This window comes from Dromiciops gliroides, chromosome 2 (genome assembly GCF_019393635.1).
Source record: "Dromiciops gliroides isolate mDroGli1 chromosome 2, mDroGli1.pri, whole genome shotgun sequence".
Lineage (NCBI taxonomy): Eukaryota > Metazoa > Chordata > Mammalia > Microbiotheria > Microbiotheriidae > Dromiciops > Dromiciops gliroides.
This window is the reverse complement of record NC_057862.1, coordinates 469,900,846-469,919,495: the sequence shown is the minus strand read 5'-3', so window position 1 is coordinate 469,919,495 and position 18,650 is coordinate 469,900,846. Positions and strand designations below refer to the sequence as shown.

Here is an 18,650-nt window from a genome sequence, read left to right as displayed (position 1 = left end):
CTAGTCTAATGCTTTTAGTTAATCGAGTGTTCTCACCTAATACAGGCTTCAGAGTATAGAGCATCTTGAAAGTTGTTACATGGAGGGACTGATTGAATTGACCCTTACCCTTACAGACAGGCAAAACAGATACAAAATCCTTCTGAGCTAAGCCAGTCACACTTTGTGGCTCAGTTCCTCCCAAGGAATGTCATTAATCTGGGAGTCTGTGACCATGGAACAGATAATTGCTCTAGGTGAAGCTAATTGAACCTTTACTGGGCTTCAAGAGTGAAGGCAAATACTAGACCAAGAAGGATAGCAAGGAAGGAAACAAGCATTTATTGTACCTACTATATGCCAGGTTGGGCAGCTGGATGGTGAGATTAATAGAGTACTAGAGGGACAGCTAGGTGGCGCAGTGGATAGAGCACTGGCTCTGGATTCAGGAGTACCTGAGTTCAAATCCAGCCTCAGACACTTAACACTTACTAGCTGTGTAACCCTGGGCAAGTCACTTAACCCCAATTGCCTCACTAAAAAAATAGAGTACTAGGACTAGATTCATCTTCCTGTTTTCAAATCCAGCTTCTTACTGGCTATGTGACCCTGGACAAGTCAGTTAACTCTGTTTGCCTCCATTCCCTCATATGTAAAATGACCTAGAAAAGGAATGGCAAACCACTCTGGCATCTTTGCCAAGAAAACCCTAAATGGGGTCAGGAAGGGTTGGGCACGACTGAAAGGACTTAACAACAACAAAATACACCAGGCACTGTGTTAAACACTTTACAAATATTGTCTCATTTGATTCTTGCAATAATATTATAATCCCCAGTTGAAGAAACTGAAATAGACAGAGGTTAAGTGATTTGTCCAGGGTCAGCTAATAAGTGCCTGAGGCTGCATTTGCACTCTGGTCTTCCTGTTTAATGCTCAATCAACTGCACTGTTTTGCTACCTCAGTTTTTGGAATTCGCCTGGGAAGGGGTATCCTTAGCTCACATGTCCCATACCCAGACCATGGGTGGGGGAGTAGCAAGGAAGCAGAACCACCATCAGCAGAGTTAGTTTGTTTTTTGTTTTTTGTTTTTGTTTTTTGCGGGGCAATGGGGGTTAAGTGACTTGCCCAGGGTCACACAGCTAGTAAGTGTTAAGTGTCTGAGGCCGGATTTGAACTCAGGTACTCCTGAATCCAGGGCCGGTGCTCTATCCACTGCACCACCTAGCCACTCCCTTGTTTGTTTGTTTGTTTTTGTTTGGGTTTTTTTTTTTTGCGCATCGGCAGAGTTGGAAAGGGTGCTGCCTTCACCCCCCCCCCCCCGGCCCTCAAAGCTGCATCACCCACCTACGATTATGAAGCTACTGTGCAATGGTTGGGCATCCCAACTGTGTTTCATTCCATATTCTCTGGGCCTGAGTAGGGGTGGAGCTTAGGGCTTTGGGAAATGGGGAGACAATCTCTCCAAGGACACCAGGCGTGTGATGGAGGTGCAGTTTCTACATGTGGTCACAAGGGGGCAGCATGAATCTATACACAAATAATCCTTGAGCCCCATGTCATGAAGATTCTGGGATGAATTTTAAAAGGTGTATGGGTTGAGAGTGACTATTCTGGTCACCGTTTTCTGGATGTTTTCCAACTTATCAATAGCCTTTCAAAAATATGATGTCCATAAATGAACACAAGACTCCATATGTGATCTGATCAAGGAAGAGGGAACGATCATTTGCCATGTCTTAAATACTGTGCTTCTCTCACGAGGTGTTGGGATGTGCAGGGAGGGCTACCACCTCTGGTGTGAGGGCTGCTTATCCACCTTTGGGGTCTACCTAGCACCCAACTCTCACCTGGGGCTCCAAGAAGCTGTAGTGTGGGGGAATAGCCACACCCAGTAAATCCGTCTCAGCATTTGGGCTGACCAAGTTGAAAGTAACTGACAGGCCTCAAACCCCTTGGTGAGTTAGGGAGGTATCTTACCCCAAGCATGTGAAGACTTTCCCTGGTACAATGGGCAGCTGTTTGAATAATTTGTCCCAACGGGCATGAAGGTGGCTGCCACTGGACTTCAATGATTCAGGAGGACAGTGAGGCTGATGACTTTATTCAACCCTTCCTTACTTAAATCTAATTTACACATGAGTCAGGAAATAGACACCCCACAATGTCATTGGTCTGTGAAAACAAAGGACAAACAACAACAGCAACAACAACTACTCACTATATGTGGGATGGTGAACCATGTTGCACATGGGACTATCCTATTATAGTAAAGTAACCCTTTTATACATATATACACAGTGTGAATGCCTGTCACATATGGGGAGTTGCACCCATTAGCTTCCCATTTATGTTAAGAATAATGTTAAGGCTAAAATTCTAGCTAGTCTATCTAAAATATCTAATGAGGGGTCACCAATAAATTATAAGCTTTAGCAAGAGTTAGACTTTTAAGCATTTATTAAGGAGAATAAGAATTTGGTAAAGAGAGAGAGAAAGGCCTACATTCATCTATCTATTAAAGGGAGAGCACATTCATAGCTCCACTCTCTGCTTGAGTCCACACGAAAGAGAGTGAGAAGAGCACCAGGCTCCCCCTTCCTCCTCCCACAAGCAAATGTCACTTCCTGACACCAAAGAAAAGACGCGTGGTCTTGCCTTCAGAGACCTTTACCTCACGGCAGAGCTTTTCTACAGTAAGTCTCCAGGAGGTGGCATCATTCCAATCATTACAATAATGAGAGATTATTTTAAATTCTTTGATAAAATTAATATTCTGGGAGCCCTCCTTGCTATTTCTTGACATTGCAAATATAGCAGTGGAAATCTCAGACTGCCCACAAATTATCTCTCAATCTCACCATGTGACCAGGCTTATTCTTTTTTTTTATCCAGTCACTGTACTTCCTTTGATGTCAACCTTTATTATCTTATTATGCAACTTCTTTGTAGTCCCTTGCTTGTGTTGTAGCCTGCTCATGCCCACCAGGTGACTGTCCTTTGGATCATTCTCATTTTTAATTCTTCCAAAACTGCAGTATCCTGTGACTTTGAGGCATATAATAGAAAACTGGTATTAAAAAGATGGGCCTGGGGGCAGCTAGGTGGCACAGTAGATAAAGCACCAGCCCTGGATTCAGGAGGACATGAATTCAAATCCAACCTCAGACGCTTAACACTTACTAGCTGTGTGACCCTGAGCAAGTCATTTAACCCTCATTGCCCTGCCCCCCCAAAAAAAGATGGGCCTTTGTTTCAGGGAGAAGCTTGGGGTCATTCAAAGAACCTTGCAATTTCACAAAGGCTATCCAGTCCATTCTCAAACACCTGTTCAGTTCTAGACCCAACTTATAGTCCATTTGTGGTATCTAAGATATCTATACTGCTAGATTAATTCTCTAGGTTAAGTGACTTGTCCAAGGTCATCCCAACTGGTTATCATGACAGCTTTGATACTAGGCATTTTTCCATATATGTGGCTTTTTTCCAGTATGGATAGTTAGGCTGAATGAACTCTCTTGAATGATTATGAACTCAGGAGGCTCTGGGGGCAGTCAGCATGTCATCCATAAATAAAGCACCAGGAAGACTTCGTCATTTATGGGGAATCATTCTAACTTGGACCCTAAATCTGATCTCCTCTAGGACCGTGGTGAACACCATTGGCAAGAATATGTCTCCCTGTTTTATGTTTTATCTGATATTAATGATATGGCTGTTGAACAAGATTAAAAATCTTGTAGAATTGCCACAAAATATATCACTATATACATATATGTACATACATATTTTGCTGAAAAGTAAATATGTAATATATAATAGAATGTGTAACATAATAGAGTGATAGGCTGAAAATCAGGAAGAGGTGAGTTCAAATCATACCTCTGACACTTACTAGCTGTGTGACCATGGGCAAGTCATTTAATTTCTCTGAGCCTCAGTTTCCTCATCTTTAAAGTAAGAGAAATAATACTTGAAATACCTACTTTAAAGGACTGTTGTGAGAATCAAATAAGATACCATATGTAAAGTGTATATAGCATGTATATAACATGAGTTCATTCATTTTTTTCAATTGGATCTGACTCTTCATGTTCCCCTTTGGGGTTTTCTTGGCTAAGATACTAGAGTGGTTTGCCAATTCCTTCTTCAGCTCATTTAACAGACGAGGGAATGGAGGCAAACAGTTAAGTGACTTGCCCAGGGTCATACAGTTAATAAGTATCTGTAGGTGGATTTGAACTGAGGAAGATGAATCTTCCTGATTCCAAGCCCAGCGTTCCATCCAAACCTAGTTGCCCTGTCATATTGGTTATTATTATTTTAACAATTTTCTCATTCTTCTATCTTTACATGGTATTCAGAGAAAAACAGTCCAAGCACATCATTATCCTGATATTATTCTTTTGTATTTAACATTCTTCAGATTATTGTGTAGGCATATAAAAGGTCTACCATTTGTAATTAAATAAGACTATTTCTGTCACATCTCTGGAAGCATTTTGGGGACAACTCCAGTAGCCTACAGAACACCAGGGCTGGTATACCATATCTTGTTATCACATGATATTAATTTCTTCTGCTTCCTATATTTTGAAATTTTTGAAAGCTTTTCGTTTCATGCTGTTTAGACATTATGAATATTTGGCAAGGTAACATCTACTAAAAATATTGTCCATAGTCCAGGCAACATACCTGATTATAATGATTCTTCCACTCTGGTACTGTTTACTTGCTAAAATACTCAAGGATATTTTGGGGTTTGTATTAGTAGTATGGGGATCTGTTGTCTGTTAGCTTTTCATTATCCTTCTAAGACAATCAATTTGTAGGATACAATGGTAGCCATCTAATTGTGTCTAGATCTCAGCTAGGTTTCAGTTGCACAGTAGATAGAGTGCTGGGCCTAGAGTTAGGAAGACTTGAGTTCAAATCTTGTTTCAGACACTTCCTAGCTGGCAGACAAGTCATTTAACTCTTTGTCTCAGTTTCCTCATCTGTAAAATGAGCTGGAGAAGGAAATGGCAAACCACTCTAGTATCTTTGCGAATAAAACCAAAATGGGGTCATGAAGAGTCAGACACAACTGAGGTATCAACAGATACTAGATTTTTGAATTCTAAAACCATTCTAAAACCACTCATTTTCTACCATTTCACTGCTTAATCTGATGGATCAACAAATCTAGCTCATTAAGGGGAACTTTTTCTATAATATCTAGTGGCAAAGACTGATCCAGAATCCCCACCACAAGCTCCTCCATTTCTATAAACAATTGTTCATGATTCAGCCACTGGTTTGACATTTCTGTCAACATCTTGTTGCTTGAGTTCCTGTGAATGTCATCCATGTAGCATGCCTTTTGGTTCCAGGCTCAGATCTGTCCAGGTTACTACTGGTTCCTTACAGAGATAAACCACCTGTAATTATATTACACACATCCAGTGGTGGCATATACCTGTTGTCATCCTTTACCGTGGCATTGTGTATGCAGTGAGGTCTTTTTGTTCCAAAAGCATTCCTGACATTTAAAAAATCTGTTTGTCATGTGCTCTGAAAACATCTATTGATTTTCTTCCTCCCTTGTGATGAAGGAAATATTCATCTTTCTAATGATTCCTGGGGTAATAATGATCCTTGTAGGTTGACTATTGTGTGGGGTTTTGATTGGACATTTTTGGGGGGCAGGGCAATGGGGGTTAAGTGACTTGCCCAGGGTCACACAGCTAGTAAGTGTCAAATGTCTGAGGCCGGATTTGAACTCAGGTCCTCCTGAATCCAAGACCAGTGCTTTATCCACTGCGCCACCTAGCTGCCCCCAATTGGACATCTTTTAGATGCATTATTTTCTATTTTGCCATGTGCCGGCTTTATTGTTATTCTTTCATTCTTCCTATCTTGTTTGATAGAGTTCAGATAAAAACAGCTCCAGAACCATCTAGTGGCTAACTCCCATCCTGCTTTTATTCCTTTCTGGTTAATATTGTATAGACAATATTGAACAGGAGAATAAAATAACTGCTCTCTGTAGCTGGATAAAAGCATTAAGGTAGAGGTGGTTCTTCTGTAAGCTCACTGAAAGCCATTTCAGTTCAACTCCAGTGACAGGATGGAAGGGGTGATGAGTAGAGTTGTTGTTGTTGTTGTTTAATCATTTTCAGTTTTGTTCAATTCTTTGTAACCTTATTTTAGGTTTTCTTGGCAGAAATACTGGAGTGGTTTGCCATTTTCTTTTCCAGCTCATTTAAAAGATGAGGAACCTGAGGCAAACAGGGATAAGGGACTTGCCCAGGGTCACACAGCTAGGAAGTGTCTGAAGCCAGATTTGAACTCAGGAGAATGGGTCCTTCTGACTCCGATCCCAGTGCTCTATCTACTATACCACTTGCTTGCCCATTGAGCTATATGTACATCATCATCAGCTGAGGTTGAACTGAGACTGCTATATGATTTTTGCTTCTGCTAGATGTCGATATTTAAAGGTTTTTCATTTGATGAAGATTGGAAATCATAAGTTTTTCACATGGCATCCTGTGCTAAAAACATTGTTCTTAAATTTTTACAGATCAATGTTGTATCCAGGTAATTGTGGGTGGAAGTTCAATCTGTGAGAATGTACCAGTTTTAGTTCATCTTTTTGGCTGAGTCCTCAAGGATATTTTGAGAATTTTGGAAGGTCTGTGGAAAAATAGATACATTCATGCCATTGGTGGAGCTATGAATTGGTCATGTCATTCTGGAAAGTAATTTGGAACTATGCCTCAAAAGTTATTAAAATTTACATTCACTTTGACCCAGCAATACCATTAAGAGACCTATATCCTGAAGAGATCAAAGAAGAGGGAAAAGGCATATATGTACAGGGTATTTTGAGGTCTATATTTGTAATCCAATGTAGTAGACCAGGGTGGGTTGACACCTCAGGTTTGAGACTGAAACAGAACTAAACACTTGTATTTCATCTAACAGTTGACAAAAGGAGGTTTACTTAGCCATAGAAGGACATTTAGAGTAAGGGAAGGCTACCAATAGAAGATACAGTGTTGATTCAGCTGAGCACAGATTTTCAGTTTTGGTCACTATGCTTTATAGCATTCCAGTCACTAGATTGTTTTGCTAGATATTCATTAGGGGGTCAATTTTTGAAGATAGCAATGATATGTTGCAGTTTCTATTTCCTTGCATAATCTATGTTTATCATTAAGTTCAAACTCCTTAAAGAATAACCCTTATGTAATTTCTGCTGGTGAATACCTGATCCTGAATTACCATCTTGAATCCCTTCATTTCTACAATGTAAGGGGCTAAAATTCTAGCTAGTCTGTCTAAAATATCTAATGAGTGGTCGCCAATAAATTATAAGCTTTAGCAAGAGTTAGACGTTTAAGCATTTATTGGGTTTTTTTGGGGTTTTTTTGTGGGGCAATGGGGGTTAAGTGACTTGCCCAGGGTCATACAGCTAGTAAGTGTCAAGTGTCCGAGGCCGGATTTGAACTCAGGTACTCCTGAATCCAGGGCCGGTGCTTTATCCACTGCGCCACCTAGCTGCCCCCCGTTTAAGCATTTATTAAGGAGAATAAGAATTTGGTAAAGAGCGAGAGAAAGGCCTAGATTCGTCTATGTATTAAAGGGAGAGCACATTTCTCACTCCCCCTCCACCAGAGTCCTGACGAAAGAGAGCGAGAGCACCAGCCTCGCCCCCTCTTTCTCCCACAAGCAAACTTCCTGATGCCAAAGAAAATCCACATGGCCTTGCCCTCAGAGGCCTCCTCCCCATGGCGGAGCTTTCCTACAGTAAGTCTCCAGCAGGTGGCATCAATCCAATTGTTACAAGAAACTGACTCAGCCATTTATTCAGTGCTTCTCTGGTGAAGCATATTGTCGGCATGCAGATGTTTACCCACTTTGGGCCTTTTAACTCCATTCGTAGATTTTAGCCATTTTCTAGTCTCTATCCAGAGGTATATGCTATTTAGTTACAGTCACTCAGTGGAATGAGGTCTGTTTGTTCTAAAATTATTTCTTTGGGTTTTGTTTTTTAAACCTAAATTATATATCGTGTGCTCTGAAGCTGCCTATCAACCCTTTCCCTCCTTTTTGTTGAAGAAGTGATAATCTTCCTATAGAGGTGATAGGACTATGTTTTGTTAATATTGTATAGGTTTTTGTTAGTCAAGTTTTCATTGTCTTTCTTTTACACTCCATTTTAACATTCTGCAATTGTACATTAGGAATTGTAATCTGTAAAAGTAATTTGCTCTAAACATGTTTTGTTTTGGTTTTTTACATTGTGTTTTGATTTTAGTATTTAGTCACAGTTTTACCCCTGGGTAGATTTCTGCTTAATGTGTTTTACCTGGAGGCTAAAATATCTATAGGTTTCACCTTTATCCATTGGTTCACTATCTTTCCTTGGTGTACAATAGGAATTTGACACTCATTGAGTCTAATGATATTTTTGTTTGTTTGTTTGTTTTTGTTTTTTGTGGGACAATGGGGGTTAAGTGACTTGCCCAGGGTCACACAGCTGGTAAGTGTCAAGTGCCTGAGGTCGGATTTGAACTCAGGTCCTCCTGAATCCAGGGCCAGTGCTTTATCCACTGTGCCACCTAGCCGCCCCCGAATCTAATGATATTTTAATACTATTGGAGAAAGATTATATGAAGAAGTTATTTAATGTAGCTTTTGGTGAAACCATTTAGGTTAATGTCACTCATGTGTAGCACTGCACTGAAGACCAACTCTTTCTATTTTTATTTTTTTATTTTATTTTATTTTATTTTAGTGAGGCAATTGGGGTTAAGTGACTTGCCCAGGGTCACACAGCTAGTAAGTGTTAAGTGTCTGAGGCCGGATTTGAACTCAGGTACTCCTGACTCCAGGGCCGGTGCTCTATCCACTGCGCCACCTAGCTGCCCTGCCAACTCTTTCTAAACAGAAAGGTTCTTAGTACTTGGACAGAGGACTCTTGGGCGATGAAGGAACTGAGTGAATTTTAAAGGAAAAATATTATTTCCCCCCACCTCCCACCCCACCCCTTTCAGGGGTGGGAAAACATCTTGAGAAATGGAATCCATGACTTTGAATATAATTTGGTGGGTTGTTTGTTTGTTTGTTTGTTTTGCGGGGCAATGAAGGTTAAGTGACTTGCCCAGGGTCACATAGCTAGTAAGTGTCAAGTGTCTGAGGCCAGATTTGAACTCAGGTTCTCCTGAATCCAGTTCCAGTGCTTTATCCACTGTGCTACCTAGCTGCCTCCTCGAATATAATTTGGAAGAAAAGTTTGGAGTGATTGAAGCATGAAAGACAGTGGGAACATTTATTGCACTTTGCTGCTGCAACTATTACAAGAGGCTTAAACTATACAGATATCCCCAGGGCAGAGATAAGAGACTATGACCATTTAAGTTTTCTAGGAAAGATGGAGACACTTTCTCCCCTTCCTCTCATATTTTCTGTGTCTCTCTATTTCTCTCTCTCTCTCCCCCCTCCCCCCAGTTAGACTAAGTTCCTTTTCCATAGTTTTCCTGTCCTTTCCCATTCTAATTAGTACCCTTGCCAGCTTAACTACTGAAATGATCAACCATAACTGATCTATCTATATTTCCAAGAAGATATAAACTCATTGAGGGCAGGGATTGTTTTGTTTTTATCTTCATATCTTCAGTACTTGGCACAATGCCATGGACATAGTAGGAATTTAATAAATGCTTGTTGAATTGAATTTTGTTCTCATTATGTCATTTGATTTACATCTGTTACATTTCAGCATGACCTTGTAGTTGGTGTTATATCTTTTCATCTCTTGATGACCTTTTTGGGCATCAATAATTTGGTCAGGGTGGAATTGTTTTGATTAAAATACTATAGCTTTTTATCATTTTTAATCTTTCTTCTAGCTTTGTATTCATTTCTTTGCTCTAACAAGTTGGACAAGTTGGTGGTTTAAGAACACAGCTGATTCAGGAATGACTCCCACATCAGTGATGTCATTTCATTTCTGTTAAAATATAATTAATTTTAAAAATAATGTTATTTGGTACTTACCTATCTGGAATCTTCTGATTCTTTTATCAAAGAAACTATTCAGGATATATAATTGTTTTGGCTTTTTTGTGGTTCTAAAAGTCTTTGGCTTCTCAAATTTCTTATTCCTAAGCTATATTTTCTTCTATTTTTTTTTTAGTATGTGAAACTATTTTTTAATTTAAAAATTGTTAAGGAACAAAAATCTATTTTTTCTTTCACCCCCCCCCCATGAAGAAAAAGAAAAGAAAAAAAAAACTCCATGTAACAAATATATAGCGTCAAGCAAAAAAAATTACCATATTGACCACGGACCAAAAAAATCTCTCATTCTACTGCCTGAATCAATCTCCTCTCTGTCAGGTGGGTAACAAACATACTTTGTTATTAGTCATTCTGAGCCATGTTTTCCACCTCATTTTTTAGTGTCCTTGCCTATCCTCACACTTTTCATTCATATAATCAAATATCGAAGTATATCTTGATTTAATTTGGAGGATCTTATCAAGTTCCTCTTAGAATTCCTCTGCCTCTTCATTCTCTGTAACATATGCTACAATAATTTTCACAGAAGTCTGTTTAAATACTTATCATACAATATGAGATTACCAAACATTGTGTCTCTTATTGCCTTTGTATTTGCAGTAAAAACATTATCTGTCAACTCCTTTCTGTCCTTCACCAAGAACCTGAAAACCATTCTATTCAACTCTAACTTCCTTTTGTCTTCTGGTCTCAGTTGTACTGAGAATATCAAGACTGATATGATTGAGTTTCTCTAGTAATATGTGTGTATGTGTGTGTGTGTGTGTGTGTGTGTGTGTGTGTGTATGTGTCTCTCTCTCTCTCTCTCTCTCTCTCTCTCTCTCTCGAGAGAGAGAGAGAGAGAGAGAGAGAGAGAGAGAGAGAGAGAGAGAGAGAGAGATACACACACACATCCAAGGACAAGGACTTTCATTGCTAACTCTTTTCTTAAATTTTATCTCATGGGCATTTCTGGCCATCTCTACTATTATTTTCATTCCAACATTGTAGAGCTTCTTTTTGGTAACTAGCTTGGTGGGTGTATGAAGGTTTTGCTTTCCCCTTCCTTTCAGTTTACAAATTTCTTTTCTTTTTCTTCTTTTTTTTTTTTTGCAGGGCAATGGGGGTTAAGTGACTTGCCCAGGGTCACACAGCCAGTAAGTGTCAAGTGTCTGAGGCCGGATTTGAACTCAGGAACTCCTGAATCCAGGGCCGATGCTTTATCCACTGCGCCACCTAGCCGCCCCCAGTTTACAAATTTCTTGAAGAATTCTTATTATTAGATTTAGAGCTAGAAGGGACCTCAAAGTCATTTCATCCAACCCCTTCCTTTGGGAGAAGCGTTTTTTTGGCCAAAGTCTTAACCAAGTGGGAAATAGCCAAGCTGATACTATGATCCCTTTACACTTTTTCATTCTGTGACTAGTTTCAATCTCTCCATAAATCCTACATAATCTGTCCAATGCATAGGCATCCTTTTAATGTTTCCTGGGCAACAGTACAACACTTGGAACTTATATCTCATCTACTTTTGTGGCCATACATGTCTTGATAGTGTCTTTAATTTCTTGCGCTTGTACTTGCGCCTTCCCAACATCAATAGTAGCCAACATTTATAACAGTGCTTTAATGTTAGCAAAGCACTTTTTCCTCTCATTTTATTCTCAGAACAATCCTGCGACATAGGTGCTCTGATCCTCACGCTACAAACGAAGGCTGAGAGGTTGTGATTTGCTCCGGATCACATAGTTAGTTAAATGCAGGATTTGGGTCCAAGTCTGGCATTCTATCTATTACACTGGCCTATTTCATTGCCGTTTGGGTCTTCTGCAATACAGACTCTTTTGAGATTGGGATATTCAAATGCATCACGGATACAGTTTGACTAAGTTGAAAAAAGGACTTTCAATGAGAAGCTGTTTGGTCTCATTGAAAATGTTGTTTCCCAAATGGAGTTCATCCAGTTTCCTTCCTCCTCAATTTTGAATCCCACCCATCCATCTGCAGTGCTTATTCATGTACAGATGGGTGGGACTAATTCAATAGGCTGCCCATTCAGCACACACACATATACCTCACAGAGTTAAATTATTTTACAAGGTGATTCAATGTCAGATGAGCGTTACAAACACGAAGTGCACTCCATGGGGTTAACACCTAGTGCAGTGTCCTGCCCATAATGGACACTTAATAAATGATGGGTTGGAGATCAATGGAGGAAAAACATCACAAAAGGTGGGAGTACTAAAGGAAGGCTTCATGAAAGAGGTGAGACAAGTTGGATCTCAAAAGAGAATTGGAATCTAGCCCAATCCAACAAGCTTACTATATGTCTGAGACACTGGGCTTGGCAATTAGGATACAAAGATCAAGTCTGTACCCTCAAGGAGCTTACCTACACTCTAGAATTTGCCTGAACTAGTTAAGTATTTTGTGTGTGTGTGTGTGTGCGGGAAATGAGGGTTAAGTGACTTGCCCAGGGTCACACAGCTAGTGTCAAGTGTCTGAGGCTGGGTTTGAACTCAGGCCCTTCTGAATCCAAGACCAGTGCTTTATCCACTGCACAACCTAGCTGCCCCCTGAATTAGTTAAGTAACCAAGGAGCTGGGTGCACTGAAGAAGAGGAAAGAGGTGAGCCAGGAACATGACATCCAACAATGGGGTCACTGTTCCATAAATCTTCCAGAGAGAATCTACCCAATGTACAGCAGACTTTCTTTTGGTTCTTTCAGTATTTCATGGATTTAGGTGACAATCCCACCTCCTTTTCTGGTAATACTTATGTTGGTGTCTTTTATGTCATTTCTTTCAATTGCATTTGACAGTGAAAGAGGCCACTTCATTTCCTCATCAGTAAAAGAACATTATAACAGGTAATTGCTAAGGTCCCTCCTACATCTGAAATTTTAGGGTTTTTTGGCAGACAATGAATAGATTAATTTGACCAGGGAATAAAGGTCATATGGGAGAATATGTAGAAAGGTCATTTGGGACTTGCATACAGAAGACCTTGAATGTCTAGTTGAAAAGCTTGGGGTTTTCCATGAAAGCCAGGATTTATCTGCCTTAAGTTTTTTGAGTGGTTGGGTTTATAGGAAAGTTACTGGTAGCATATACTACTTTCTGAATACCCAAATGGTAGCTTTGGGTATTCTCCTCCCATAATACTAAGGGAATGGAGAAGAAATTTTATTTGTTGGAGAATATTGTTGAATAGGCCAGTGGGGAGGTATTGAAGGTTTCTGAGCAGATTAATTGTTTTGGGGATGACTGTCACAGTTGAGCTACAGGGCAGAGACTAAAGATAAGGAGACTCCATTTAGAGGAGACAATTACAAACATCCAAGTGTGACGTGGTGAGGGCTCAGACTAGTGGTGAGAGGGAAATGAAGGAAAAGGAGTAAAGGAATAGATTTTGAGCCTTGGCTACCAGTAGGAAAAATGCAATTCAGTAAAAGCTTTCATGGAAGTAGCCTCTGACTTAAAAGAATTCGTTTGAAAGCTTCTCAACTAGAAATCATGAGCAATTGCTACCCCAGAAATGTAATCTGTAGCCAGAGTTAGGGGTTTAAGTCACTATTTACCTCCACCCCAATCTTTCAGGGACTTCAACTTTATCTAAAGGGAGACAAATAATGTTAACTACACACGAGTTAGTAATCTGGAAGTTCAAAAGGTGGTGTACAAGGTGCTGCCCTCCAGTGGTAATTTGAGCATTTGCACCTAAGCATAGGGCAGTAGCTTCTACTACATTTGAAAGAATCTAAGCATAGCAAAAATAGAATTATGGACCTTAGAGATCATCTATTCAGTTTACAAATGAGGAAAATTATTACTCTGGTGATCTGTCTATGGGGAGCTAAAATCCTGGCCTGACTTTCCAGCTGAAAGTTCTTATTACTTGGTACTGTCTCTGCTTCTTCATATTGGTCACCCAGGCCCCACCAATTAGGGTAGAGAAATATGCTGGGCCTGTATGTCAGCATCGGTGAATGCTTGTACCCTTCCAATGTAGAACAGAACTCCTCTCCAACCTACCAACTAGAGGTTTGGAAGACTCAAGAGCATGATAGATGAGGTAGATAGACACCTGTTCAAGTTGAAACAGAGAGACAGAGAGAGAGAGAGAGAGAGACAGAACACAGAAAAACACAGCGAGACGGGGGTGGGGATTACCTCTTCAGTTGAAACAAAAAGGATCTAAACCTAAAGGTTTGAGGCTCCTATGGGAGGGGGAAAACATATAGAGGAAAGACAAAAGGATAAACACAAGAGAAATCTGGGTTAGGCATTACTTGCCTGGGGCATTTTTTACATACCAGTTACACTAGTCACATCAGTTTCATGGCCAATTTTACTTGTGTCCTCTTAAATGTTGTGCTATTCTCCTAGTACTAAAGTGGCACTATTTTATACACTCCAAACCAGTTGTTTTCAGATAGCTTAGCTAAAGAAGCATAAGCACACCAATACCTCAGATTCATCCCCTATCCTCTACTCCCACTGCCAATAAAGATCAGGTCCTGCATAAGCTGAAACCAAGCCCTCCTATCTAGCCTATTCTATACATAATACATAATAATAACTCATTTATCTAACTCTTTGACACTGGGCTTAGGTGTTTTGCCAATTGAACCTCTCAACAGCCCTAAAGTGATAGGTATTCTCTCCTTTACGGAGGAACCAGGACTCAGGTGAAGTGATTTGCCTAGTATCCACTCAGCTTGTATGTGTGTGTGTGTGTGTGTGTGGGGGGTGGTGGTGAATGATTTGATCCCATGTAGTACCAATTCAAAAATCCAACACAATTCATTGCTCCCTCTCATATAATTGACTGGATATTATTTCTAAGAGGCTCTGATTCCTTTGCTTTACTGGCCTCCTACTGTCCATAGAGTCTAACATGGCTTTCAAACAAATCACTTAGGTAGTTTTCTGATTATATGGAATGTCTCTCATGCTATCTTTTTGGCCAAGATGAAAAGAACTGGACTATACAAAACCAGAGGGAAATATAACTGATTAGAATTGGGATTAATCAATAGATGATGTCATTCTAGAGAAGCCTCTCTAGTGGCATGTCCTAAGAACTCGTGCCCTATTATGTTTAACTTATAACCAATAACTTGGGGAAAAGCATAGATGACATGCTAATAATAAAATGTGCAGTTTGAGTGAAACTTAGAAGGGAGAGCTAACATGGAAAAGCTCCACAACAAGCCAGAATATACTACCAAATCTAATAGGGATGTCATCTATTTTTGTTTTAAAAAACATAAAGTCACAAGTACAAGAGGAGGGAGACAGTGTGTCTTATGAAAAAGAGTTGAGGCTTTTTAGCGGGCTCCAAGCTCAAGGCAGCAGTGATGCAGTTAGCCAGACAATGGACCACTATCCAAAACAAAGGAGGTGATAACCTCCCTCTACACTGGTTATAATGCTTACTTTGGGGTACATTTTAGTGAAACGAACAAAGAATGATCAGTGATTTTAACATTAGTTGGCCAATTTTTCCATCAATTTATAACCTGAGGTAATGAATTTCTATAATAGATTTTGAGCTCAAAAGACCCTTAAATAGCTAATCCAGCTTCTTTATTTTTGTAGATGAAGAAATAAGCCCTGAACAAGGTTGTGACTTTTCTACGATCACAAAGGAAAGGAGTGGAGTGTTGGTTTCAACTCTAAACCTTGTGCCTTCCCACTACAACACAACGCCTCACTCAAGGTCTTCTGGATGACCACTTTGTTGGACTGCCAAAGACACAGGTTAGCCTAGATCTCCAAGGTTCTGAAATGCTATGAGTTTTATGAGGTTGGACACAAGAGCTTAGATGTTTCTAGTTCTAATTGTCTTTGTAAGAAACAATGGAAAAATCACCTAAACTTTTGCATTCAACTTGTTTTAGTCAAAGTAATTTATTAGTTTTGAACTGAAGGCTTTCTACTTCTTAAGGGAATCTATACCATATTCTCTATAAATAAATGAAGGCCAAACCAGAATTCAAAATCAAGTTATTGTTTTTATATGAACAGAAGTAGACCATCTAGAAATATTTCAGTTTATTTAAATTGTTAAGTAGAATATGAAACCGAATCTGTAGCTAGTGCTGTACCAGAGGATGGACAAATGGGTCGGTGTTTGATGAAAACAGCATCTACACAGGAGCCCAATAGACTTACAGAAAAGGGGCTAAGCCCTAATATTAAGCAAATAAAAGCTCATGTTTTAAACAAAGATTATACAAAAATTGATTTATACTCCATTTTCCCTTTTTCGATATTTAGAAAGTGCAGATTTAACAAAAGGTAGCCACATCCTGCCTATTTACAATGCCGATTATAATTGTTATGCAATGAAACTGTTAGTCTATCACCCAAAATCCCAGTGTTTTATTTCTCACCTTAAGTCACCCAATTAAGTAGGTTTAGCCAAGTGAAGATGGCAAAAAAAAAAAAAAGAAAAAAAAAAAAGCAACCTCCCTACCTCCACTTCCCACAAAACAAAAAACCATAAAACAACTTTACATTCCAGAGAAAAGGGAAACAAAAAATTCAAATGAAATTACTATGCTAACAGCAGGTCAAACCTAGAGCTTGAAGAAGGCTTTATATTGCCCTTTCAGTATATTTTAAAAAAAAAAAAGAATATTTGGCAAGGCTGCTTTTAGTTGGAAGTATGATTAAACTGAGAAGAGAAAAAAAAAAGATACTAACGCCCACCTCTGAGGCTCAGAAAGGTACATTTTAGGGTGCTACTTGGAAAATCCATGGATTTTCATGGCAGAAATCCTCCCTTGTTTGCATGAGCCAAAAGGGCATTAATATGCTGTTCACGAAAAGGCAAAACTCATTTCAATGGGAGCTGCTGTCCTAAACTCAGCCTCTGCTAGAAATGAATCATGCTATTCAATAATTTCAACAAAGGTATCATCTTAGGATGCCAGCAGTAGAAGGAACTTAACTTGTGCTATTCTAATAAGCAAAGCAGCAAAACAACTGGAAGCATAAGAAAAAATAGGAGCAGGGCTAAAGATGGCTAGTGACTTTATATTTACATGAGTACTTTTTGCTGTCAGTTTTCCAATCCATGTTAATTCAATTATCCAAAAGGTTTTACAATTAAGAGAGAGAAAACTAATTACAGCTGAGGTTCTGAATCTTAAGGTAAACAATCTTAACACTGGAAAAAAAGTTTTGGGGAGGCCAAAGCTTAATAACTGGCAATTTGTGGTGTTCAATTTGACCCATGACCTATTAAAAAAAATTTTTTTAAGTTCATAAACCTTTTCCTGGGCTACCAACCTGCTAGAGGAGTTGCCAAAATGGAGACCGTGTAAATTTAGGCTAACTGATACATTGGGGAACTGAATACTCTATACACATAATTAGAAAGACAAACCACATCACCCTCCATTGAAACACTAGTGCATGCAAATAACTCTTCCGTTCTCAACGGATACATAGGAGAACAAGGAGAGGAAGAGGTTAGGGAAAGGAAGGTAGGGGGAGGAGAGGAATAAGGAGAGTTGGGAGAGAGCAGATAAGGGAAAGACACCAGTGAACTGACATTTGCTAGTGGGAAGTAGTTAGTAGGTATATTTGAGTTTACCTTGCAAGTTAAATCAGTGCTTTGTGTTAAACTTAGCAAACATTGGTTTGCCCCCCTCCCCTTTTTTCAATTAAAAAAAAAATTATACCATGAAGAAAAAAAAAAAAAAGCAAATAAAGCACTATGCAGGCAATGAGGTGGGGTGGGGTAAGTGGCCAAGGAGAAGTAAAGATATCAGGAGCAGTTTTGAATTGCAAGGCCACTTTATAAAAGGAGACTCAGCAAATGAAAGTTACCGTTTTCTGCATTATCTGTTGTCCTCAATTCATTACATTGACAATCACAGCCAAGCAAACCACAAAAATTTTATATTTAAAAATGGTTACATTTGGATATGTCTCCTGCACATGCGTCCACCAAAACAAAAAGGAAAAAAGAAACAAAAAACAAAAAGTTTCTTTCCACATAAGGCACAGGACAAAATTAACCCCATTTAAACGTTCAAGGCGGAAATGAGTGTTTTCCTGTTTTTTTTTTTCCTTTTCTTTTGCTTATGCATGTCTACAGATTATAGGGACTCAAGCACATTATCCATAACAGAAATTCCACTGTTGTACAAAATAAAATTGTTAATTCTAACTTTTATTCTTATACAATTTGCAGAATAGAATCAAAATGATTGCTATAGGTTTTAATGTTGATAAGAACTGGACTATAATACAACCAAAACATAGTGGTGAGCTGAGCAAGTACATTTAAAAATGAAGTCACAGACATGATTCTTTTATACACTTTTGTTTGGAGAAAATTATATAGTCAGCAAGCAGTCATAAGATGGAAGAACAAAGAGAGGGCAGATAGTTGTTAAGATGTGGAAAAAAATGTTTGTTTAGGTTAAAAACGGACAGAGTGGTTTATTTTGCAGCAAGAAGAGAAAACGGTTGGTGGATGGCAATTGATGGAACAGGAGAACGCTCAGCAACATTTGCTCTTCCAGCCTGTTACTCCTCCTCCGCTGCTGATATCTACATTTTCACTGTTGGGCTCTTTTACAGGGGTCTGGAATAA

The 18,650-nt window shown here is 39.2% G+C and overlaps 1 protein-coding gene across 1 annotated transcript in view; it reads right to left on the bottom strand.

Moving 5' to 3' along the window:
* Positions 1–16,078: 16,078 nt before the first annotated feature.
* The window catches only part of RAB10 (RAB10, member RAS oncogene family), a 91,588-nt gene continuing 89,016 nt past the window's right edge, over positions 16,079–18,650 (bottom strand). The window contains exon 6 of the mRNA XM_043984035.1: positions 16,079–18,641. Within this exon, the coding sequence (XP_043839970.1) occupies positions 18,558–18,641 (84 nt within the window). The 3' untranslated portion in view covers positions 16,079–18,557. The remainder of the gene's footprint in view (positions 18,642–18,650) is intronic.